Below are 25,902 nucleotides of genomic sequence, written 5' to 3' on the forward strand. Positions count from 1 at the left end.
AATCAGAATTAGTGTTGTGAAACTACGTGTAATTTATGTAACTTATGCAATATTGTATTCTGTAATGATGTGAAATGTTATAAGATTAATTTGTAATTTGATTCCTGTAGGAATTGGAAATTAATCTAGATTTCTATCAGGAGAGGGCGGTAGTTTCAAAGACGTCATGTTTGTGGACATTCCCACCAGTACGATTACCATCACCATTACATTCCCACTTCCTTCCACAGACTATATAAACAGAAACCAGACCAGAAAGGGGACTCGTCTTAGAATTGTTTTCCTGGTCCTAAGAAATTCTTTCCTGTTTCCTGGTCAGACTCTGACACCCGCCCCGTTGAATAATTTACCTCAGACGTGCCGGTTGTAGTACCGCGCTCTGAAACCCTTCCTGAATTAAAAGTGTACGGCCGTATAGCCGTGCCGTTAAGGCGGCTAGGGACAGGCCATTCAAAATTTAAGCTGCGCCTACGCAAATAATTATATAGGCAACCAATCGTGCAATTCGACAAGTTTCACCAGACATAAGCTACCTGCAAATGACCTCATCTTCCTACAATAAAACCAGATTCCAGAACCTCATTAGCGGCTATTCAACAAAAGTAACTGATTTATGGAATTTCAACTTTCTGCTGATGTTTTACAGTTTTACTAAAACTGGAAACCTTTGAATATAGAATAGGAAATCAAAGCTGAAAGCTCTACATACCTATATAAAAATATTACTAATGTATTACTTTCTAAGATTTCCTATTTACTTCCTATACAGGGTGTTACACGACCGTTCGAAAAAAAAAAATCGGGTTGTAGAGGGCATCAAAACAAGCACTTTTTCCAAATAAACCGAGGGTCCAACGTGTTTCGTTTGGGAGCCACCCCCCAAAGAGTGTTGAAATCTGCATTTCTTCTTTAATTTTTTTCTCAGCAACCATAAGAGTTACAAAGTCGGGTGGCATGTCTTTGAATAATGGTTGCTCTTTCCGATTTTGCAATTTTTTTTTCAAAATTCCTACCCCTAAAGGGCGCACCCCTAAACTAGGGTGCAAAAAAAAATTCTGATTTCGACGAAATTTGGTATCTGGGGTTTTTTAACATGAAAATCACGAATCTGAAATTAGTTTTTGAAAATTCGAAAAAAAAAGTTCCACTGCAATTCTTGGCGGGACAACGAAAATAGAGATAATTCCACGAAATTTGTTGTGTACATACTAAACGAGTTAAGGAACAAAACTGTCGAACAGTTTTTTAAAATAACTTTTCAAACAAAAGTTATACTCATTTGAATGTTGGTCCTTCGGGTCGCGAAGTGTCCCAAGCCTACTAGTAAGCCATAATTTCGCATGTGTTGGTTGACAATGTCGCAAAAACAAAAGATTAACGGTTTGAGTCGATATTTTGTTATTTGGAATTAATTCGGTCATTAAATGATTAAAAAATCCGATGTATCGATTAAAACACCTACCAAGGTATCTTAAAGCGCTGATCGATTATTTATTATCTAAATAAGGTAGGGGAAAAAGTCAAATCACTTTCCGTATGATACTTTTTCACTATGATCAAAAATTTTCATAATCTTAGCTTGAAAAATAACTTCCAAAAGAACACGCTCCTTTTAAGGACAAATCGAAAAGGTACATTAAATTAATGTGAAGTTAGTTGTTATTTTTATTTCGACATCGAATTTTTTAATCATTTAATGACCGAATTAATTCCAAATAACAAAATATCGACTCAAACCGTTAATCTTTTGTTTTTGCGACATTGTCAACCAACACATGCGAAATTATGGCTTACTAGTAGGCTTGGGACACTTCGCGACCCGAAGGACCAACATTCAAATGAGTATAACTTTTGTTTGAAAAGTTATTTTAAAAAACTGTTCGACAGTTTTGTTCCTTAACTCGTTTAGTATGTACACAAAAAATTTCGTGGAATTATCTCTATTTTCGTTGTCCCGCCAAGAATTGCAGTGGAACTTTTTTTTTCGAATTTTCAAAAACTAATTTCAGATTCGTGATTTTCATGTTAAAAAACCCCCAGATACCAAATTTCGTCGAAATCAGAAATTTTTTTTGCACCCTAGTTTAGGGGTGCGCCCTTTAGGGGTAGGAATTTTGAAAAAAAAATTGCAAAATCGGAAAGAGCATACCCAAAAACCTATTCAAAGACATGCCACCCGACTTTGTAACTCTTATGGTTGCTGAGAAAAAAATTAAAGAAGAAATGCAGATTTCAACACTCTTTGGGGGGTGGCTCCCAAACGAACCACGTTGGACCCTCGGTTTATTTGGAAAAAGTGCTTGTTTTGATGCCCTCTACAACCCGATTTTTTTTTTTCGAACGGTCGTGTAACACCCTGTATAGGGATTTACAATAATGACTTTTTGAGATTTTGACTTGGGTAATGAAGGGAACAATTTCCGAAACAAGAACAACTGGTCTTCAATTTTTGTGGTTCATAGCACAAATTTATTTAAACAATTATCACATCCGATCAAACTACGGCCCCATAGATTTCTAAATTTATATGATAACGATTTTCACAGGTGCGCGGATGTAAGAATGGTATTTTTCTTCAATTAGATGAACAGTTTTCGATATTTCGCATGGCTTCCGCAATGTAGCCCGGTATTTGCTGCGTTTTCAACCTTCCCCCATTTATCAAATTATATATCTGAATTCTGATCTAATTTACAACAAAATAAATGACTCATTTTTCATTACAAAAAATGTTTTAATAGTTTTCGGAAATTTTCCAATTCCAACACGACATTCGCCTGATGCTTTACGAAAATGGTTTATTTGGCTAGCCGTCAAACCTACAGTGGAATTATCAAAAGCATAGGTAGATTAAAAAATTATCAAAGTCCTCGTGTGGGATCGAAGAGAGATCAGCGCATTTTTGTGTGGCAGATCAGTATTGTATTAGCCACCATCAAAAAGATCTATATCGCACGCTAACACAATCCCTTTGTCGCTCGCTTTGTTGGTACCCCCTTCCGACGTCCCGTTCACCCACAATTCGCATTTAGATGAATTTTGCTAAAAACTCTCCACAAAATAGTTCTCATTTTTTGGGGCACTTCTCATAGCTCTATTAGCCACACGAGAAAGAGAGATCGCGATTCGAGCTTTCAGAAACAAAATTCGCAGAGGAAGATACCTTTTGGGCGCCCTAAGTCAACTACCCCTCGCAGACGTGCGCCTTGTAAAATGAGGTTAATTTTGTACCCAGGAAAACAATAAATTTTCGCCACGCAGTTGTTGTGTCCGTTTACAAGATCTTTCCAACGGCACCATTTTGAAAACAATCTGAAATGTGGTGGCCCCCGCCAAGATCTTACTGATGGTGGAGTAAAACTTCAAACGCAAATTAGGGATGCACGGGACGTCGGACGCGAGTACCGACGAAGGGAATGTGGTAGCTTCGACAAGATCTCACACGAGGACTTTGACAATTTTTTACTAACGACATGCTGAAATAAAAAATTATCACTGTAATACTACTAGTGCTTGCTATTTCCGGAAACTTTTCGAGCTCACACATATTTGAACTTTCGCAAAATATTCGTGAGCAAGAAAAAAATTCTATTCAAGCACTGTGGTATTCGGTAAGAAAATTTCACACCATAGTGACCCTCAACGAAAAAGTGACGTTTTATGTCAAAACATTATTACCTTTTTACGTCATAAAATTGACGATAAATTCCTTGGTTGCCATGGAAATGTGACACGAAATCCGCATTTCATTGGTCGACAAAATTGCCGGTTTAAATTTTCGTTGAGATTTGTCACCTAAACAAGATTATCAATTTTTGTATGAACGGTTTTTTAACAGAGCTGCTAGATTCAAGAAGGTGCCGACAACAAACAATTCTTTATGTTTATCTATTATAGGTACATCGTCCAAATTGTACATAATTTTTATGTAATCGATATTATTAAATTGCTTTTTGATAAGTAGGTAACAATACACCTACATTAAATGTATGAAAAAAATGTATGAAACGGGTCTAAAAAATTAAAACGTTGTTACTTCTCAATATTACATTTATTGATGTACAATATTTTTTTAATTATCGGTCAATTATCGTTGGTACTAATAGACGAATAAATGGAAGGCATTGAGATTCTTTTGTTACTGGTCTAATAGGGTCATAAACCATTGTATATAAGTATAATGGTCATTAGGTGTTAATATTTTCCAGGTAAAAGTGCTACCTGAGTTGCCTATCGTCATTGTATGGAAGGTATTGCATTTCTTCCGTCGCTATATTTTATATAAACTTTTGAGTAAAAATTACGGGTTATTTCATAATTTGAAGCAGTTCGTAAAATATTTTTTTAATCCACTTAGTTACTAAATAAATTGTGCGGATTTACTTTTTAAATATTTTTTTTGCTAAGGCCAGTATTCGCGTTCTTAGTAAATTCAAGATTATCGTTTATACACGACTTAAATAATTTTATCAAAAAAATAAATCGCTACATTTAATGACTTTCTATATCTGTATCAATTTCCGATAAGACCTCTAGTTAGAATTAATATTTGGGCTTCAAAAATTACTCAAAAGTTTCGACTTTTATTGCAAATTTCAGTGACCATTGTGTGTTGCCTATCCTCTATCCCTAGCCCCCTTAATTTGGGTTACCTGTCTATCCAGTACAAAGAGGTGCAGGTCGTATGACCGCGCTCTTCCTGTTACCATCCGTGGAAAAAGTATACGGCTGTATAGCCGTGCTCAGAATTAGGTTATCCCTGTGGTGAAATTTCGGTAGACGCTGCGAATGTAAATTCGCGCTCGACTGGAACCAGCCTTCCTGTAATATACCCCGAATATTGTTGTACTTGGGCTTATAACGTAAAACTTACTTGATTTGTATTGATCCCGTGTAAAGTTAAATCATAGAAGTTGTCTTTGAAACTACCTACCGGTGTTCATACTGGAAGCTAACGTGATATCATTTACAGATTAACAAAACTACCACGAGTGTCAATTGTCCCGGTTGACCCCTCCTACTTGGGTCGCATTCAATCATTTTTAGTTTTCTTTATTTTGTAAATATTTTGTGTACATATATTTGTTTAATTATATTTTCTTGTATTATAACAAGGTTTTAGTTTATTAAAAGTGGGGACCTGATATCTCCGGCTGTAGAGCTACGCAGCATCTCCCGGTGAACCTGAACCATAGGCAACCAACCATACAGTGTTGTATGGGTGAACAGGAGGACGTTTAGGAAAGGGAGATTTTTGGAGGTCCTTGGGTTACCAATAGGCAAAGGGTAGCCTGTAACCCTTAGGACCGTTACAATTCCAAAATCCATCATTTATCTTCTTTGATAGTTATTTACATATTAATATGGTAAATCAAGATTTACGTTAACGAGTGAGATATTTACTGTCGAAGCGTAGCTGAGGCAGGAATTTCGAACCGAGTATCGTAAAATATCTTTCCAATGAAATTCATTCCGATAAACTTGAGCATATGAGGAAAAGAACATTTCCTTTTCAGATTATAATGTTCTGGTGTTATATGTAATATTACCGCCTACAAATGAAATGCAATACGCACTCGAAATTTTCAAAAATGGAAATACTGATAAATGAAAGTTATCAGTGAGTTACAACTTAGAAGTTAAAAGTTATAACTTCCTGTTGGTCAAAATCTGAAGACTGTGACGGCGGCGACAGTCGGCGGAACGGCGGCAGGAACTGGCGGCACAGGAATGCTTCGGGCACCACCAGAAGTTTTCGGTCTGTCTTGCTTATGTGCAATATGCGGTCGGAATTTCCCTAACCTGGAACAGTAAATAATGGCATTCGGTAGCGGTTTCTACGGGAAAGCAAATGCAGGAAAGCGAGACAACTAATGAAACGCGAAGTAGCTCAAAGCTTACTCTGCAATTAACGGCGCGGTAGGAATTACTGTGCAAGAAAAAGCAAAAGCTATAGATACACTGCGGTAAAAGCACGATCTGAATGCAAAATAAATTTACGGAAAATCCAAAGTTAATACGATACTTACAAAACGTAAAAGATTCTACGTTTCGGTTAACTACCAAATGCAAAAGATTCCCTCTAAATTAAGCGTTTACCTTATATACCTAAAGTTCAGCTATGCCATAGAGGGAATGTAGAAAATTCCCAGTAAGTAAAAATACGGAACCCGTGTCAAAATTCAAGTTTTTTAAGGGCGCACTTAACGCATGTAATCTGGACTTAATCGGAGGCTGTTATCTGTAACCATTCAACTAATTACCATTAAGTATACTTATCAAAATCGTCGAAACAAATCTCTAAATTCGACACTCCAACAATGCCTATTTGTTCCTGGGAATGTGAGGTCAAGCGGTGTAATCAGATATCACGTTGATATTTTCCTTAAACTGCACGACCTTGCCTGGTTAAAGATGCATTTTCATATATCATTAGAAAACTAAAATCAATTAATGGATAATTAACGGACCTAAAACTTCTCTCTCTTCTTCTCTGGCAAGAGAGCTTTCGGCGACTCTAAAACAATTTAAATATTACTGCATGCGGCCTCTTACAAATTACAAATGAATCCACTAATTTCTACTTTATATTTCCAACACAAAAATAAACATTTTCGGAACGAAGCGCTTCTAGCTTCTAGATACCGGGTATGCAGCAGAGCTGGTCAACCCCACAAATATACGGTATGGTCATAACTTCGGGTCTGAAACTGCAAGGCTAGAAACGGGTGCTTCGTTACAAAATCTAGTTAATCCCACTGCGTTAAAATTTTTTGCGTTTATAACAACTACAATTTACTCCGATTTGACGTAATTTAATACGTCAGTTATTTCGTGATATTAAACTATCAGTTTTTTACTTTCAGGAAGAAGAACTAAGAGCGAGTGGTGATCCAAAGTTTCAACATTTAAGTGAGGAATTACATGTAGAAATTAGCGCCTTTGCAACTCCAGCCGAAGCTCATGCAAGAATTGCTTATGCACTGGCTGAAGTGCGAAGGTTTTTAGTTCCGGTAAGTTGCATTGATACCTATTTTACACATATTTTGATGGATTATTGGATATCTACTCACTGGTTTTTTGATTATTGAGCTTTTAACAAATGTACGTCAATTTCTGGTTCCCGTTAGCCATTCAGCAGTATGAAGTTTTCAATCGTATCATATACAGTGCTATTGATTAAGAAGTAGATATAGGGATTTATGTATATTGTTTTTCCCTATGTCTAGTTTCAAGACAAAATTGCTTCTGAAGGGCGCCTAATTTTATGCAACCAAAGTAACTTCTTAAAACAAATAAAGATTTGGCTGTCAATTTAATTAATTTGAATATTGTTGGTAAGGTCCGAGGTCAAGTCTGTAAATATACGTCAAAAGACGCACGTGCGAACAAAGACCCAACGAACAGTTGTGGTTTGAAAAAACTGATTTAATTTGTAAAAAAATATTAAAACTATCTTGCTGAACCCCAGATAACGGTAATCGCAAAACACAAGAAACTAGGGTTGCCAGGTGTCCTGGATTTCGCAGGATGTCCTGGATTTGAGGCTATGACTTAAGCGTCCTGCGAAGACCTCAGGAAGGACGCCTAATGTCCTGGATTTTAAAAAAGATTAAATAACAAATTGATTTTTTTACGCGGCGCTGCGCCCGTGCCATTTTTCGTTTATTACGAACGTAATTATATACTCGCGCCATCTTTTGATGAATAGAAAAAATACCATACTAACCACAGATCGCTTTTCGGCATGTACGCGTGTCTCCAACAAACAGCGCGAGCGCGACGGACCTGCGCGGTGATTTGGCGATTTGTGGTGTTTACTAAATGTTGGGTTTTGAGGACTGAGGTTATAATTTATAATATTTAGTACCAGGTATTCAGTAATTCAGTTATTACTGTTGTCAGCAGCCTGCAAGTATATAGTTGTTTATTATTTTTTAAAGTGTTTAGTAAACCTTATATGCATTTTCTTTCTGACCATTAGAAATTAAAAGGTAAGTTTTTTGGGTTGAAAAATATTTTGATACTTACTAAAGCATTTTTTGTGCTTCTTTTAGTATTTTGTAAAATGGATGAACAAGATGGTCCAACAACACCTCCAAAAAAGGCTAAAAGAATAAATAAATATAGAAAAGAATGGGAAAATACCTTTAATTGGCTCACAGAAGATAATCAAAAAGCTAGGTGCAATTTATGTAAAAAGTCTTTTTCATGTATGTATGGAGGTCTGGGTGACATAAAGAGGCACGCGGAAGGTGCTGATCATAAAAAACACGAAGTTGTGGTAAAACAAAATAAAACACTACAATCATTTTTGGGTCAAACAGAAGCTATGAACTCTCAGCAAGAAAAAATACTGGCCGCAGAAGTGACAAACGTGTATCACACTGTTAAACATGCTCATTCCTATAATTCATTAGATTGCACAACGCAGTTGCTTTCAGTAATGTATTCTGATTCCCATATTGCAACAAAAATTCGTTTGGGTAGGACAAAAGCAAGTATGATTGCTTTTAATGTCCTTGCCCCGTTTTCAATACAAAGTCCATTATGTGAGCTTAGCAAAGGAGTATTTTTTGGAATCTCTACAGATGCCTCCAATCATGGAAGCGCTAAATTATTCCCAATACTTCTAAGGTATTGCATTATTAAAGGTATTATATTTTTTAAGTTAAGATTTTTGTAGATATTATACACCATCAGAAGGAGTAAAATTATTTCTTCTTGATTTTTTCGAAGATCCCGACGAAAGCGCAAATGCCATTTACACCAATATAAAAACTAGAATTGAAAAAGCAGGCCTTTCATTAAACAACATGTCATGCTATTCGGCTGATAATGCAAGTGTAAATTTTGGACGCTTTCATTCTGTGTACCAATTATTATATAAGGAGAATAATTCAGTTCTTGCTGTGGGTTGTCCTGCGCATATGGTGAACAATTCTATAAAAAATGCTTTAGCAAAATGCCGTTTTGATGTGGAAACTTTGGTTTTAAAAACTTTCAGCCATTTTTCATCTCAAGCAAAAAGGTGCAAAGAGTTAAAAGATTTTTTTAATTTCGTGGATTTGGAATATAAAACTATTTTAAGGCATGTGCCAACTCGTTGGCTAAGTTTATTTCCAGCCATAGAAAGATTACTGAACATTTTCCCAGCCATCAAAAGTTACTTTCTTTCCAGGGAAGAAATTATTCCTATTGCACTTCAAGTTTTTTTCTCTGAAGACAATTTTATTGTACAGAAAACTGAATGTTATTTAAGTTTTTTTCACAACATACTGAAAATTGTTTTTGATACAGAGCAAAAACTTGAAAAAGCCGATTTACTTTGCTTCGAGGTTTATAATATTTTAAAATCTCTAAGAGAAAAAATTAATCAACGAATAAATGACAATTTTTTTGGCTTCCTAGCGTCAAACATGTTAAAAACTTTTGCTCCTAATGAACAAAGTCAAATAAGGGAATCCTTTTTAGAATTTTATAAAAATATTGTAATTTATCTTGATTCTAAATATGACTTTTCAGAAAATAATTTGTTTTCAAAATTAAATATTTTTTCTTTAAAAACAACTTTTAATTTTGACTCACTGATGGAAGTGGTAACCAACCTATCAATTGATGTAAATTTTGATAACCTATACGAAGAATTTTGTACAATTAAACCTACTATTGATAAAGCTTGCACTTTAACTGAGGAGTCTATTATACAGAAATGGAATAACATATTCCTAGGAAATCCTGAACTTATTAATTTTCTAAAAATAATACAATTTGTTTTTTCAATATACGGCTCAAATGCTGACTCTGAAAGAATTTTTTCTTTATGTAGTGCAGCTTGGAGCGACAGCCGCAATAAGCTCCTAGTTGATCATGTAAAAGCTGAGCTTCAGATTAAAACAAATTTTAATTTAAAGTGCAAAGAGTTTTACAATATAGCTGTTAAGAATAAAAGGCTGTTGCAAGCAGTCAAATCTAACCAGAAATATTCTTTCTCATTCAAATAACAATAATTTTTAAAGCATTTTCAAGCTCTTATATATCATTTATTTTTACAATATAAGTAGTAATGTAACCTATTTTAATTAATAAAAAAAATTTATTTGTAAAATAAACGTTTTAAGTTCAAAATAAAAACATGTCCTTCTTTATTTTTATGCGTCCTTCATTTTTTAATCTTGCGTCCTGTGATTTTTAAATTTGAACCTGGCAACCCTACAAGAAACACTAGATTAAAGTACCTACTTCATGCAAAATTGATTTGAATTATTAAAATTTTGCGCATATACCATTAACTTTCACGATTAACAAATTAGTGTATCAAATATAAGAGACTGCGTATAGTAAAACCGTTTTCGAGTTTTACAATGGAAATGAATTGACTACTTGTTAAGTATAAAAGGAAAACGTGATTTATTCTATTCTAACTGTTCCTTTCTGCTTTATTACCTCGTTCTCTTGTAAATAGCGTAACTTAATGGTCTTTCTGAAGCTTTAAATATTTTACGTCAACTAATTACATGAAAAAAGAGCTTTTCAAACGCTACTCACAGGATTAATCTGTAACCTGTTGCTACATTGATTTAAATATTACCATCAAGTAAATGCTTGTACCTGGTACGTCACAGTCAGTTAACTGGTTCTACATAGTAAAAAGAACGCATTATGAAATAAAATCGTTTCGGACATAAACGAGATTTGTTATACACATTACTTTTAATCCCTAAATTTATATCGGTCATTAAGATAGCTTTAAATTTTTCTTGTTTTTAGTGCACACATTGAACATTTTTAATATAAATAGCCTATTTTCGCTGACATGTCGGAACCTTTTGCTTACGAGGCGCTGTGACCGCTGTGTTTTTTAGTTTCTAAAACCATTAATTAGCATAACACAGACTCAGAGAGTGAAGAATTATGTGTGCGTATCGTTTCCGTGAATTGACAACCGGTTGGTAAATGCTCCACTGAATTGTTCAAACTCTATTATTATTTCATTTACATAGAAAACATGTTCCTTGCGGTAGCCTGGAGGCTTGAGGCATTTTATTTCATATCTTCATATGTTTGTAAGGTACTGTTTCACATATCCGACACATTACTGTTTAGTCCCACTAATGTAGCATGCACGTCTCGCTGAGATATTGTATTGGGTATCCGACTAACTCTCTCTGGGACATTGAAACTATCTCAGACACTTATTATATTAATGTCTCACGGACGCTTTAGACAGGTCTCATTTACACATCACGCCTGAGATGTAGTTTTAACCGCTCAGAGATTTTTTGATACATTCATGTTAGATAGATGACCAATTTCTGGTATATCTTTGTTTAGTCCTGGTGATTTGGGGGTATTATACGTCTCACTGAGATGTGTTGAATATTCCATTAATTACCTTTGGCACATGGAGTATGTAACACATCGCACTTGAGTTTTAATTGTTTGACATCTCAGAGACCTGTGGTTAGCTAGATGACCCTTTTTTGACCCATCTCTATTTAGTGCCAGCGATTTGGCACCGGAATGTTTTTTTTGCATAAAATATTAGATGAACCATCCCTGGGACATTGATTATGTCACATCTAAAACAGATGAGATTTTGAAATGTTAAGTGTATTTCTATTAGTGGCTTTGCTGTTGAACAATAAAACATGATTAATTTTATGTATGACTATTTCATTATATCTTTAGAGCTCGCCGTTGACTCATTGATTTCCATCTTTCTCCGGACAGTTGGCAACACATACTTTTTTTTTCCTTGAACGTGCATTTATTCAGATCTACAGGCAAGATCTTAACATTTACAATGTATAGGTATATTGCTGTGTTTATTTATGAAATTTTTGTGTTATTAACTATACTAATTAAATTTTATTAATTGTCGTTGGTCTATGTGACGGCATGGAGATTATTCTGTTATACGAGAAAACGGTCAAGGTTGTTTTTTTTTACATTTTTGTTAAACGTGGAAAGTTCCGGGAATTTTTGGGTCTTTATCTTTTACCAAATGTAAATGCTTAATTAAATTGACAGGTGGATGTGATTTATCGCCTTTTCTGTGTAGTGTAAAGAGATGAAATTTTATTTTTCCTAGAATTTAAGTTTGGATTTATCCCTTAATGTCTGATAATAAATTGATTTAGAAAAATAATCTACCTCTTATTTTTGTTGGCCTAATAACGCGAGTTGATAGTCTTGTTGTCAACTGTGTATGATTGATTGTTGTAATTTTTATTATCGGAAGAAGGGTTCGTCTTAAATAGGGCGTTAACAAGTTTTAACCACGTTCAGCGCGGAGTTACGTTTTGCCACGTTGAGAGCGGAACTACGTTTCGTTGAATTACGGCCAGTTTGAGTGTACTGATACCTTTTATTTGGATACTTCAATTCCCGGACAAGTAATGTAAGTAGTTGTCATAATTTTAGTCTATTTGTAATAATTGTTTGTGTTTTTACCATTTGCCTTTTGTGTCTTAAGATTAAATCGCACAGGTTAACTGAGAGCAGAGTCGAATCTCTCCTCTGTATTGGGGAAAAGTTTTGTGCCGTGATCATAATAATAGGTAAAGATATAGCTAGGTTTTTGTTTTGATGTTTTGTGTACGGTCTTTCTGGCCTACGGATCAGTGCACACAGCAATATATACATAAAACATTTATAAAATTTATTCTTCTATAAACATCAATCCCGCTCCATCTTCAATATGTTGGTATTCTTTGATTTTTGTTCTGGTCCCGCGTAGGCTCATAGATACTCCTCTGATTATTGCTATTTGAACTTTGACGCGTGCCCAGTTCAGTACCTGCCCACACGTTTTTTTGATAGTACCACAGCAGTTCTCTTCAAGAACTTGTCGAACTCCTTGTGCAGTGCTCCGTCACAAGAACATATCAAAGGTGTAACTGATGCTCTCAGATCTTCTGCACTTTTTCCATATATCTTTTTTCTAGGGCATATCTTTTGGAAATTGATGTCCATGTTTGAGAAGAGTAAGAAGGGGCGTCTCTATTTACTACGCGATTATCAAATAACGCACTTCTCCCTAATTCCCAAATGCCATCGATTTTGCAGAGCAGGATTTGAATGGCTTGAATCTTTCACGATTGGCTCTTTTACTATGCTGCTCCATCCATAATTCGTCAAACTTACACATTCATCTCTTACGTGATCATGACCATTTTTCATTAATTCACCTTTCTTGCAGTTTAGGGCATGCGTAACCGAGAATTCTTGTCCACAGGCATCACATCATTCTGGCACACCTGACCTTGATTTGGTTATCCATGGCTTTTGGTACTACATTTAACCATTTTGAAGACTTTCCTTTACATACACGATGTCAAATTCTTCTTTTGTTTTCAAGTAGTGATACAAATATCTCATCTTGTTTTTGCTTCAACACATTTTCTTTTCTTATCAATCCTTCATTTATTTTTTTAACACAATTATTCTGATATTCAAAAGATCATAGAAGTTCTAATCTTTTGTGACTTTTTACAGGTAATTTCAAAAGCTTTTTTATTAGTCTCAACAGGATCATTTATATTTGCTCCTCCAAATCTGATTGGCAATTAAAACAATTCAAGTTTAATAGTAATTCATTTTAAAAAATCCACAGATTTCGCTATCCTTGCAACCATCGGAGACATTGGAAATGATAACCGTATAACCTATAAAGTCATAAATAACCCTCACACGGAATAAACGTAAACATTCTGAATATTAAGCGGCGTAACATGCTTGTATTGTAATACTATCACGGGCGACGTGCGAGAGTGTTCAATTCGAATAAACAAAACCCTGCGCCCTGTTAAGTACCGTATCGACAGTATCCGCGACTTTTCTTGAATCTACCGATTGCAGTCGGATACGGTCAATCAACACTCGACGCGACACCACTGTCGTTTTTCTACTCGGTAAATCTGGTAACTTCATACCCATACAAAACAAGCATTTCCAATGCTAATATAGCTGGTAGTAGAGTTGTTTGAATGATGCTTTTCAGAGGAATATATTCTTCTTTAAAATATTTTACAACATACATAGTTTTTTGTTTGCTGAAGTGTTTTCTTCAGTTCTGAGACTTTTAGCATTGGAAATGCTTATGTTTTGTATAATTTACCAGGTTTGCCGAGTAGAAAAGAAGACAAGTGGTGTCGCGTCTAGTGTTAATTGTACCGTACTTACTTAACAGTGCGCAGGGGTTTTGTTAATTCGAATTGAAAATTCCCGCACATCGCCCGTGATAGTATTAGAAGCATTAGAAGCCGTTTATTATTCAGTAAGTTTACGTTTGCGACACGGGCGAGCTTGCGAGTGGGTGGAGCAAGATTTTTCCGTGTGAAGGGTTATTTAGGACTTTATAGGTTATACGGTTATCATTTCCAATGTCTCCGATGGTGGCAAGGATTGCGAAATCTGTGAATTTTATATTAAATTATTTTATAATCAAGTCAGTGTATAGAGCAGCAGCGTGTCGTAAAATGGAGGGTAAAATCGAAGAACTCTCTTCTTTCTGTTTTTATTATCTTGTTCCACTTCTATCGCCATTGCCAAAGCAAGCATTTCATCATCAGACGAACTACTACTTGAAGCCATGTTTATAACTGAACTGAATCGAGCCGTTTGTTCCTTCACCAAAAAAGACATTTTGTCGCGCCGCGCTGCGCAGCTTATCTGCTTATGTGAGAATTTAACCTTGCATGACGCACCGCGACGCGTCGTTTATGTGAGCATCGGCCTTTATGGTTTTGATTCTAAGAAATTGTATTTTGATTTATTTAAATTTTATTATGTAATGTGAGCGTTATTAGTTTGTAGGTCAAAGAAAAGGGTGTTGAAACACTACAACAATTGTGGGATCGAACTCACATGCTAACTCATAAATGCGTGTGTCTGAGCCAGCCCACCATACTCCTAATTGCTTTACAAACCAACCATTTATTAATTTAACTAACACTTTTTCATTAATTACACGTGCGTTAAACCATTAATTTCGAGGTATTTCTATAGACGTAGTATTAAAAGTGCCAAAAAAAACCCAACTTGGTTATGGAAAGTTTGATTTGAACACATTTTTCTGAAAGCTAACGAAATATTACAATAAATTCGGTGCGTTTTGACCAACTTCCGCCGAACTTTTACCGTAATTAATTATTTCTCCAAAATCACGTTTGCGGTAGGCATATAACCGGAAAAGTCAAACCCAGTGTTATGATAAATTATTTTATGCACCTCAGCAGTTTTATCTTCATTTATATCAGACTGGAAAACACTTCTTTTTATAAGAAAGTTCACTCTTCGTAATATTGTATGTAAATCGCGATAAATTACGAACTGCTATTGAACATGAAATTGTATCACAAACTGTACACCAAAATTTAATGAAATTAGTTTTACATCATGTTTATGCAATAAACGTAACATAAATCATAACCTACTTAAAATTTATTGAGTAAATCAAGTAATGCAATTATCGGGATGGTATGTAAATGCAATTAAAATCCTGGCGTTTATTAAATTTTGTTCATTTTTGTGTTAGTCCGTGATGCAGTTATGCTTGGCAAGAGTACGATAATAAATTTCACACCTCCTACAATAACCGAGATTATAATATAAATACGCCAAATCAACATTATGCCTCTTGCCATTTTCTTGAAAAATCAAAACCAATTTTAGAATTTCCCATATTTAACAGTTCACAAAAGAGTGACTGTTGACAATGCCCCTGGAGATTTCGATTTTTCCCCAATCAATTCGTCCTAAAGATTGCTTTTTGAAAACAGATGCCACCATTCGACTCTAGTATTTTTCCAACAGAAACAAGTTTTTTTTCTAGTTAAATAGTAGTCATACTGTGTTTTCTGAAGCAAGGGGCGAATGTGAATGCGTACGGAATAATGCGTATGGATCGCATTTAAATTATTGATTCAACTATACGAAAGTGGCACTCCATGAATTGGGATCAATACAATACGTATTTCTAAAAACGTATGCACGATTTTTCATTCTATTATAATTTTTATTATCATGTAAATTGTGAACGTACTTTAATTCCGTCCGAGTGCGTGCGCTCACGTATAAAGTTTCCACATTCTTCTACTCCACCACACGGAATTGCAAATATTACGCCTACTCGTGCTAGACCTTTCATTTATGAATATCTTATGCGGTCATATGTAAAAGATGCAATTTGTTAGGGTTTCCTCCTTTAATTTCGAAGCATTTAACGACGGTTACAGTAAAGTTTAAGAAGCCTTTTATCGCATTGATAAAATTAAACTGCTTATTTTACGAACGATATTCGCCGGTAAAGTACGAAACTTTTGTCCACATTGTATTAAAATATTTTAATATTGCCTTGAGAAGTTTTATTACAATTCTCCTTCAGCTTAAGATTAAAGACATACGTGAAAAAAGTGAAGTTTTGGATGCAAGTGATTTGAACCTCGGTGTTTACAGAAATTTTTTATTCAATTTTGTGTTTTAATTAAACTCGTAACTTGCTTTATAAAAGATGTCAGGAACACAAAAATGTAGGGTTGAACATCAGTAATTTGGGAACTCTTAGACTGGTAGAAACGTGACACTTCTGACAGGCCGCATGTAAACACGCATTGCGATGGCCTAACGTTATTACAACGTATGTTAAATTTAAATTAATTCACGGGGTTTGTTTGATACTCCATAAGCTCAACTCTCGGCTCTACTAAAACACCGTCAGGTAAATATATGAAAGTATTAAGAAACCCAATTTGATTATTGTTTGATACCCTTTAATAATAGATTTGTCCGGATATTTAGTTGGTTTACGTAACTAGATTAATTGTAGTAGTCGAAAGACGTCTAGCTTATCTTAAAAGATACTTATGCCCTTGCTTTTAAACAATGTTTTAATTGTTGTAATGGGAGATTTCATATAATCGTTATTAAAACGAGTATTTTCGCTTCGGCAATCATATAGATCGTCGACACCGCAGCCTACTTTAACACTACGTGTCTCCATCGTCTAGCAGTACCGACGCCGGTCTTCGGACCGTTTGCGACGTGTTAATAGTAATTTGACAAACTTTACAGTCAAACTTAATTACCTACTAAATTTTACAGCGTAAATGTTAAATTGATATTTTAATGAGTAGGCTAAGTCGCTTTTTAACCGTAAGGGCAGATAAAGTGATCACTTTAACCGTATGGGTAGATAAAGTAAAACAGATGATTGTGCATTCTAATGACATCTGCCATTCTTATTTCAAGAGGGACGCAGAGCACGATATAAAGTGACGTTCAGAACATATGACAATGTCCGCAACCGCAGAACCACACGCTTGCTATTTTTGACGTCTAAATTAAATTCAAAATTGTCAGGCGAGATGACAATGATTTATATGGCTTCTGCTATAAAATAAAGTTTTGTATTATACACGAAGATAAAAGGAAACTTCGTGAATGTTAATTCACTCAATGGTTAAAATATCTCTATATCGTGTTATATAATAAATGTTGATATTTGCACAGGAGCGGGAGTTTAACGTAAAAAGGAAAAGATCAAACACACGTACATTTATTGTAAACGACAACTACTACGAGTACCTACTTGCATCCGTGCAGTAAAGATTACCAACTTTAACAATAAATATTAAATATTAATTCAGCTTACAATTAACCTAATTTTATAATGAATAAAAAATAAAAGAATACGATGGGCGTAGATGAAAGGCTTATCAATATGAAATTAAACATCAATGTGTTAGGGAATTGAACCAAGCCATAGCTCCCTCGAGGAATGCAGTTGAATTTGCATTACTATTCTCTTAATACATTATCTGCTATAAAGGTATCCTTGTAATGACTATAATCAGTGTTTCCCATCACCAAAGTATTAGATAATTACATTCCCCAATTAATTCGTGCACCAAAATTGTGTGTATTAGGAAACTGTTAATATACGACACGTGAAAATATTGAAATTTTTCTGTTCTAAATGCAGGCAAAGGGGGTTCTAACTAAACCAATTTACAATAATTTAAGAACTACGTATTATATTTATTATAAGAGATAAATAAATAGAATAATAGTGGTAAGAGCATTTCATGTTTGTTTTTCTGTAAATGCAGGCTATCGATTAGTGTGATGATGTAGTATTTTTCAAGAATACGCCTGTAGTTGAATTTGAAAGTAAAGTTCGTAAACAGAGTTGAAAAAAGTTTTACATGTAAATGGATACGAGTTTGAGCTGTGATATGAATTCACACGTGATCCTGTTATAATTTTTCATTTCTGCTATAATAGAGAAAAGTTAAGCAACTTGATATTATCAAATATACGAGTGAGAATAAATCTTATTATCCCATGAAATCTTCGACCACTCAGTTCCAGCAAAGTTACTTAATTTATAAGTCCATACATAAACTGATATAGAATTCAGACCAGACCCTATTCATTATCTTGAACTATAAAGATTGTAATGAGTTTTGTTAACAAAACCAACAAATTTCGAATTACAACCAATCGTTGGGCGTGATAAATTACCTACTTATTCTCTCTGAGCCGCGGTCGAAACAAATTCCCCAAGAAAAAAACTCATTAGCTAGCATTATTTTGCACTTTATCTTGTCTGCTTTTCAAATCTCGAACTCGCTCCTTCTAAGAAGCTAAACTATGTATTTCTGCCGTTCATTGAAGAAAAAACGCATTTCTCCAAATCCATTAACAGCGAATAAATAAGTAATGAGATTGTTGGCAACAAAAATGGCGCTGTAGCGATACTGATTGATTTTTTGTTGGTTTGCAGCAGTGCAAATTGTTGTCTACTTACCGTCAAATAAACACTTGTAGGCGGGTAAGACCAGTTTCGCTTTGTTTTTACTCGCTGAAGCGTGTTAACAATTTGACGTCAACAGACATGTTACGTTATCCCACATGCTCTATTGATTTGCATGCTGTCACCAAAACAGTGATAAATAAGTAAAATATTGGGAAAAACGTCTTCAAAATAAATTTTCCTTCCAATGGGGTACAATTTATTTGTTTATCGTGACGTATTAACCATTAGTGAAATTGAATAAATGAAATTTTAGAAAAAAAATTGTGTCGCGTCTGAAACCGAAAATAAATCTCCGCAGCATTTAGTGAAATAGTGACAAATTTATGTCTATAATGACTGTTTTGTCGAAAATTAGTCTATCAAATAATTTATCGGTTCTTACTGCTACTGGCGTCCAATCAATATTTGTAAAATGTAATCATTAATTCCAAAAGCTTTAAAGCACTCCCTAAACGATCAAGCGGTTTGATCAAATGTTTGATCGAGCCGCTTGACGCGCGCTTCAATCAACCATCAAGCAGGCCTTCAAACATTTGATCAAACCTCATCAGATATTTTGTTTAGTTCGTTAGTAGTTGTTCATTCGTGCGGTTCATTCGCTAAATAGTTGTCAGTGTTGTTTTGTGAGCTTCAAGTGATGGTTTCAAATACTGATTTGGCCTTGTGGTACAAAATGAGAAACCGTTTTTCTCATGACCATTTAATACGTTTTCTACGGATTTCGGAACCAGAAGACTATAGGAACTTTTTGAGAATGGACGGAGAAAGTTTCGATTATCTGCTGGAGTTCGTAAGGCCCGACATCGAGAAGAAGGATACAAATATGCGTGAAGCGATTCCTGCAAGCCAGAGACTGTCTATCACACTGAGGTATCTAACGTCTGGTGCAGATTTGGAAGACCTAAAATTCACTTGAGCCATAGCACCTCAAACTCTGGAGTCCATCATAATCGAAACTTGTTCGGCAATAACGAAGGCATTGAAGAAAAACATTCAGGTAATTATTTTTGAAGTAAATCTATTTATATTTTATTAAGAAAAAGCACAATGAATGTTAAATACATTTAAAAACAAAAGTTCACATTGAGGTAAATGAAAAAAAATTTGTCGCAGTCTCATTGTCTTGGTTTTGCCCATGATGAAAAGAAGGGCTTGGATGCGATGAGTAGATAGGCTGCGCTGAGTTGGAGTAGTCTTGCCAATTTGAACTATTCAATGATGATGAAGGTGATGTTGAAGGTGTCCAGGGTCGAATAAATTTCACTCCTTCCCTTGTTAGGGTGCCCATTTCGGCTTCAAAAATTGTATCATTAATAATTTTTTCCGCAAAACGTCGTTGATCCGGAGGAATTTTTTTCAATTTCATAGCCCACCCCTTGGCCATAATGTCCTCTTCGGTCTCAGGCCGCTTGAAATATTCGGTGGCTAGTCCCACTAATTGCTCATTAGTGTCTACTCCTTTCCTTTTTTGAGGAGGGGGGGCTGGGTTAGAAGTTGGCGTTGTATGAATTCCAGAAGGAGATGTACTTTCTGAATCTTGAGATAGCTGCGAGTCGACATCAGGCGATGGCTGTAACAAAAAGTAAAATACGGTTCATATAAGCTTACGAAATGTAGGCATATAAACAATTTATTACTACTAATATTTTTTAGTACGAAGTAATAGGTACTTTTTTTAAATGTGGTAATTTTTATGTAAACTTTAAAATGCTAGTATCGTTTTTCGTTTACGTTACGAAATCGCAAGATGGATGGGAAAGAGTATCGCAGGAGTTCGAAGAACAATGGAATTTCCCCAATTGCTTAGGGAGCGCTGACGGTAAACACGTGGCAATCCAAAAACCACCCAATTCCGGATCATACTATTACAATTACAAGGGATATTTCAGCATTGTGCTTATGGCTGTTGTTGATGCTAACTACAAATTTCTGATGGTGGATGTGGGAGCGAATGGTCGAGTGTCTGATGGTGGCGTTATGAAAAACACCTTATTTTGGCGCAAGTTGTCTGAGAACCAGCTTAACTTGCCTGATCCTCGACAGTTACCAGGCACTTCTAAGAAATGTCCGTACGTGTTTCTTGGCGATGAAGCTTTCCAACTTCACCCTAATTTCATGAAACCGTACAATAGGGCTGCTCTGACAAATGATAAAACGATTTACAACTACAGACTCTCCCGAGCCAGAAGAGTCGTGGAGAATGCGTTCGGAATATTAACGAAAAGATTTAAAATATTTCAAAAACCCATTAAATTTGAGCCATTAAAAGTTAGAAAAATCGTTATGACATATTGCCATTTGCATAACTATTTATGCTCAAAAAACAGAGCTAACTATTTGCCACCTCAGGACATTGACAATGAAGACGTTACTACTGGTGCTAAGGAACTTGGGTCATGGAGACAAGACACTCCACAGATGCTTTCCCTTCAAAAGACTAAAGGCAATGCAACAGTATTAGCAAAAACAATAAGGGACGACTTCTGCGAGTTCTTTAACACCTCTGGGGCAGTTGCGTGGCAAAATAAGTACCTCATTATTAATAAGTGACAATATTTAGTGTTGATATATATTTAGGTTTTGAGTTAAGTACCTACTGTATTCGTGTAATACTAAACTAATTAAAAATGTACAATAAAAATAAAATAAAAAATGAAGATATAAATACTTACCTCAGAAGTTTCAGTTGCTGCTATTTCCAACTGATCCTTTATGAAAAACATATCATTGTAATACCACAGAGACGATTCAGGGATGTCATCCGTAGACGTTCCTGATACTTTTTTCCCCTCGATGGCCTTATACATTCTATTAAAACTTGTTCTCAAATTATTAATTTTTGCTTTCAAAAGCTTCACTGTAAAATCTGGTTTCAGTACTTTTAAGGCCTCTACGATTTTTTCCAACGCTGCATTTTTTTTATTTGTATTAAAATAATCCTTGCTTTTCACCTTCCACAATTCGGGAGAATCGCGGTACAAGTCAATTAACAAGGTTATAAATTCCCGTTCCGAGTTTTCACATTCACTCTCCATGGTTTTCGCCTAGTGACTGACGCAATGTTTGACAAAAACCGTTCTAGACGATCAATCCCCTCTCCAACCGTTTGAGTCAAACAAACTTTCTATCAAACAACATCAAACCTCGCTTCAAACGTCAAACAAGTTTCTACACGTTCAAACACGTTTGATCAAACATTTGATCAAACCGCTTGATCGTTTAGGGAGTGCTTAAGATTTTTCTTAAGCTGGTTTTGTTTTACGTGTGCATTTGGCTGATACTAAACCTTGGAGATTTAATGATAATAGAAAAGTCAACAAATAATTAAGGTTAGTTTTCAATCGTCATTTGTTTAGATTTAGCCAATTACTCTAAAATATATCCAATATCGCCTTGTGCAACAGTTTACGCTTACGGTATACACGCTTGACATTACCAACATTTATGACAAGGCGAGGTGAGTTAACATTTTTTGTAAACTTAATGTGTACTAGTGTACACATTTTAGTATTGGAAATGCTTATGTTATGTACATGGTTATGAAATTTATCACTTTTCGTTCAAGCAGAAAAGACACATTTTAGCAAAATTCCCAGACACTCTGTCCACACCCCTCGCCAAGTATTTTCGGTGGCTTTAACAAAGGGACCCGCTAAGATTATGACTTGGTCGTCTGCGAAAGCGATAGTGGATATTTCGCATTATTCGGACCCCACTTCCCCCATCGTACTCAGCCAGTCTTACTTGAGGACGAACCGAGACATGATTCGTCACAGTTTCTCACAGTTTAATACCCATATTGCAGAGTAAAAGAGCAAAAGTAACTGAAGAAGGTTAATTAACAGAGTGTAATTATAACTAAACCCGTCTAGGAGGTCCACCAGTGATTAAAAACAAACACTGAACACAAAAAACAACTACGTCTCATTCCACATGCGAATCATGACTACAAGCATCCAAACAAATTATTTACTTTATACTACGGTCAATATTTGGCTGGGAGAATATTTTATATATATTTCTATATTCAATTTAATTTACGTATTTCTCCGGGAAATTAAAGAATCCAAAATAAAAGCACTTTTTTTCTACGTTACTTCCGATTCTCTTCTGAAAAACTGGCATACTTACAGAGGACGTTTTTTGCGTTTTTAGATTGGCTTAAAAAAAATGTGTTTTGCTTGCACTAAAGGAAGGGTTTCCATCCTTTATGTTCATGGGGGGTTACTTATCTTTAATCATTGCGATCGTTTTCTGACCGCACAAGAAAAATCTAAGGAAGGTGAAAAAGACGTTTGTACAATACTCTTTTACCAACATGGAATAAACTTAACAAGATTTCAAATGACTGTGAATATTAGATGAGATAATATACCTTAAGAGCATTTGTAACATTAGCGTCGAAGTCGGCTAGCCAGACTCGAGAGGGGAAATTCCAGTACGTTCTCCCGCCGCATTTTTAGAGGAAAGTAAAATTTGGGAAGGGGATCATGCACTCGTGTCGCGTATACTGATACTGATGTTATTATGGCATTCATGTTGCAATAATCTTCTGTACCGCTGACCGTAACTCGTAAGGACAATTATTTCTCTTTTCTCTTTGTAAGTAAGTATGTAATTAGAATTACAAAGAGAAAAGCAAAGACAACTCAACACTTATTAAAATAAAATGTAGGTATAATCAATTAGTCCAGTCAAATTACCGTTTGGGCTGGATGTTGTCATTTTACTCAACGAGACCAAGTGCACTTTATGTAAAAAAAATTCGCTGAATCCGAAAATCATAGTCTCCCTGGCCGGAAACTCCCGGAACATATTGTTATAAACAAAGAACGAAGACAAAATGTCGTTTCTTTTCGAATTTTACTTCAATTATCTCCCGAAAATTAACAATCTACGAGCCCTAACAACTAATTGTTAAGACAAACCATTTAGGGCCGGTTTATCAATCTAATGCTAAAGTGGCAGTTAGTTAACAGACAGATAAGATATAAGTTGCTGGTAAAGTATCAGTTAGAATAATTGGGTTTATCATTTTGTATTTAAGGTGTTGTTAGCTAACAGACAGAATTTGTTTTAACAACTACGATTGGTAACACTGCTTTGTAAATAATAGATCAAATAACCCGTAGTAGTTCAGAGAACTGGTCTGTGGTTAACGTCGTATTTGTTTTTAATTTTAAATTTTGTGTGTATCGGTGTAGAGTATTATTTCATTTTGTGTTGTTTGATTTACATTAAAATGAGCGAGAAGAAGAAAAAGGAACGATCTGCTAACTTTTCACCAACAGAGATTGATCTGTTGGTGAAACTAGTTTCACAACATGCCAAAGTGATTGAGTGCAAGAAAACAGACGCTGCGACGTGGAAAGATAAAGAAAATGAGTGGGAACAACTTGCACTTGAATACAATTCTGCGAATAGCACTTGTCCGCGAAATGTCAAGTCTTTAAAAACCAAATATGAATGTTTAAAAAAGGACATTAAAAAGAAGGTTGCGTTACAGAAACAGTCGTTATATCAAACTGGTGGTGGGGCCTCCAAAGATATCATTTTTACCCCAACAGAGGAAATTTTAATTAGCATAATTACATTTTCGATTCAAGGACTTTCTTCAAGAAGCGATTGTGATCAAGGTATAGTTAACTTAAAATTTCCGCAAAGGTATAATTTTAATTTTGTAGTTATAAATAATGAAAATATTAAACACTCAGTAGTGGTATCTGAACCGCCAGATGTGGAGTTGGATATCGTTGAAGACATTCCGATCATGGATATAGATGTTATATTAGAATCGGTAGGCTTAAATTATTTTTACATACTCATTTCCAATAACATAAAATTACAGGATACCACACTACTTCCCCCAATGCCATCGGTCGCTAGTACTTCACAGAATTTTGTTGCAGTAGAGCTTCCATCTACGTCAACTACCGAACCAACTGTCTAAAATATATCCAATATCGCCTTGTGCAACAGTTTACGCTTACGGTATACACGCTTGACATTACCAACATTTATGACAAGGCGAGGTGAGTTAACATTTTTTGTAAACTTAATGTGTACTAGTGTACACATTTTAGTATTGGAAATGCTTATGTTATGTACATGGTTATGAAATTTATCACTTTTCGTTCAAGCAGAAAAGACACATTTTAGCAAAATTCCCAGACACTCTGTCCACACCCCTCGCCAAGTATTTTCGGTGGCTTTAACAAAGGGACCCGCTAAGATTATGACTTGGTCGTCTGCGAAAGCGATAGTGGATATTTCGCATTATTCGGACCCCACTTCCCCCATCGTACTCAGCCAGTCTTACTTGAGGACGAACCGAGACATGATTCGTCACAGTTTCTCACAGTTTAATACCCATATTGCAGAGTAAAAGAGCAAAAGTAACTGAAGAAGGTTAATTAACAGAGTGTAATTATAACTAAACCCGTCTAGGAGGTCCACCAGTGATTAAAAACAAACACTGAACACAAAAAACAACTACGTCTCATTCCACATGCGAATCATGACTACAAGCATCCAAACAAATTATTTACTTTATACTACGGTCAATATTTGGCTGGGAGAATATTTTATATATATTTCTATATTCAATTTAATTTACGTATTTCTCCGGGAAATTAAAGAATCCAAAATAAAAGCACTTTTTTTCTACGTTACTTCCGATTCTCTTCTGAAAAACTGGCATACTTACAGAGGACGTTTTTTGCGTTTTTAGATTGGCTTAAAAAAAATGTGTTTTGCTTGCACTAAAGGAAGGGTTTCCATCCTTTATGTTCATGGGGGGTTACTTATCTTTAATCATTGCGATCGTTTTCTGACCGCACAAGAAAAATCTAAGGAAGGTGAAAAAGACGTTTGTACAATACTCTTTTACCAACATGGAATAAACTTAACAAGATTTCAAATGACTGTGAATATTAGATGAGATAATATACCTTAAGAGCATTTGTAACATTAGCGTCGAAGTCGGCTAGCCAGACTCGAGAGGGTACTTATCTTTAATCATTGCGATCGTTTTCTGACCGCACAAGAAAAATCTAAGGAAGGTGAAAAAGACGTTTGTA

At 35.2% G+C, this 25,902-nt stretch overlaps 1 protein-coding gene across 1 annotated transcript in view; it reads left to right on the forward strand.

The window, feature by feature from the left end:
• LOC116163592 (KH domain-containing, RNA-binding, signal transduction-associated protein 2-like) overlaps positions 1-25,902 on the forward strand; it is a 186,599-nt gene that overhangs the window by 79,991 nt on the left and 80,706 nt on the right. Inside the window, exon 4 of the mRNA XM_031477608.1 lies at positions 6,867-7,013. Within this exon, the coding sequence (XP_031333468.1) occupies positions 6,867-7,013 (147 nt within the window). The remainder of the gene's footprint in view (positions 1-6,866; positions 7,014-25,902) is intronic.

Source organism: Photinus pyralis, unplaced genomic scaffold, assembly GCF_008802855.1.
Source record: "Photinus pyralis isolate 1611_PpyrPB1 unplaced genomic scaffold, Ppyr1.3 Ppyr1.4_LG1, whole genome shotgun sequence".
NCBI lineage: Eukaryota > Metazoa > Arthropoda > Insecta > Coleoptera > Lampyridae > Photinus > Photinus pyralis.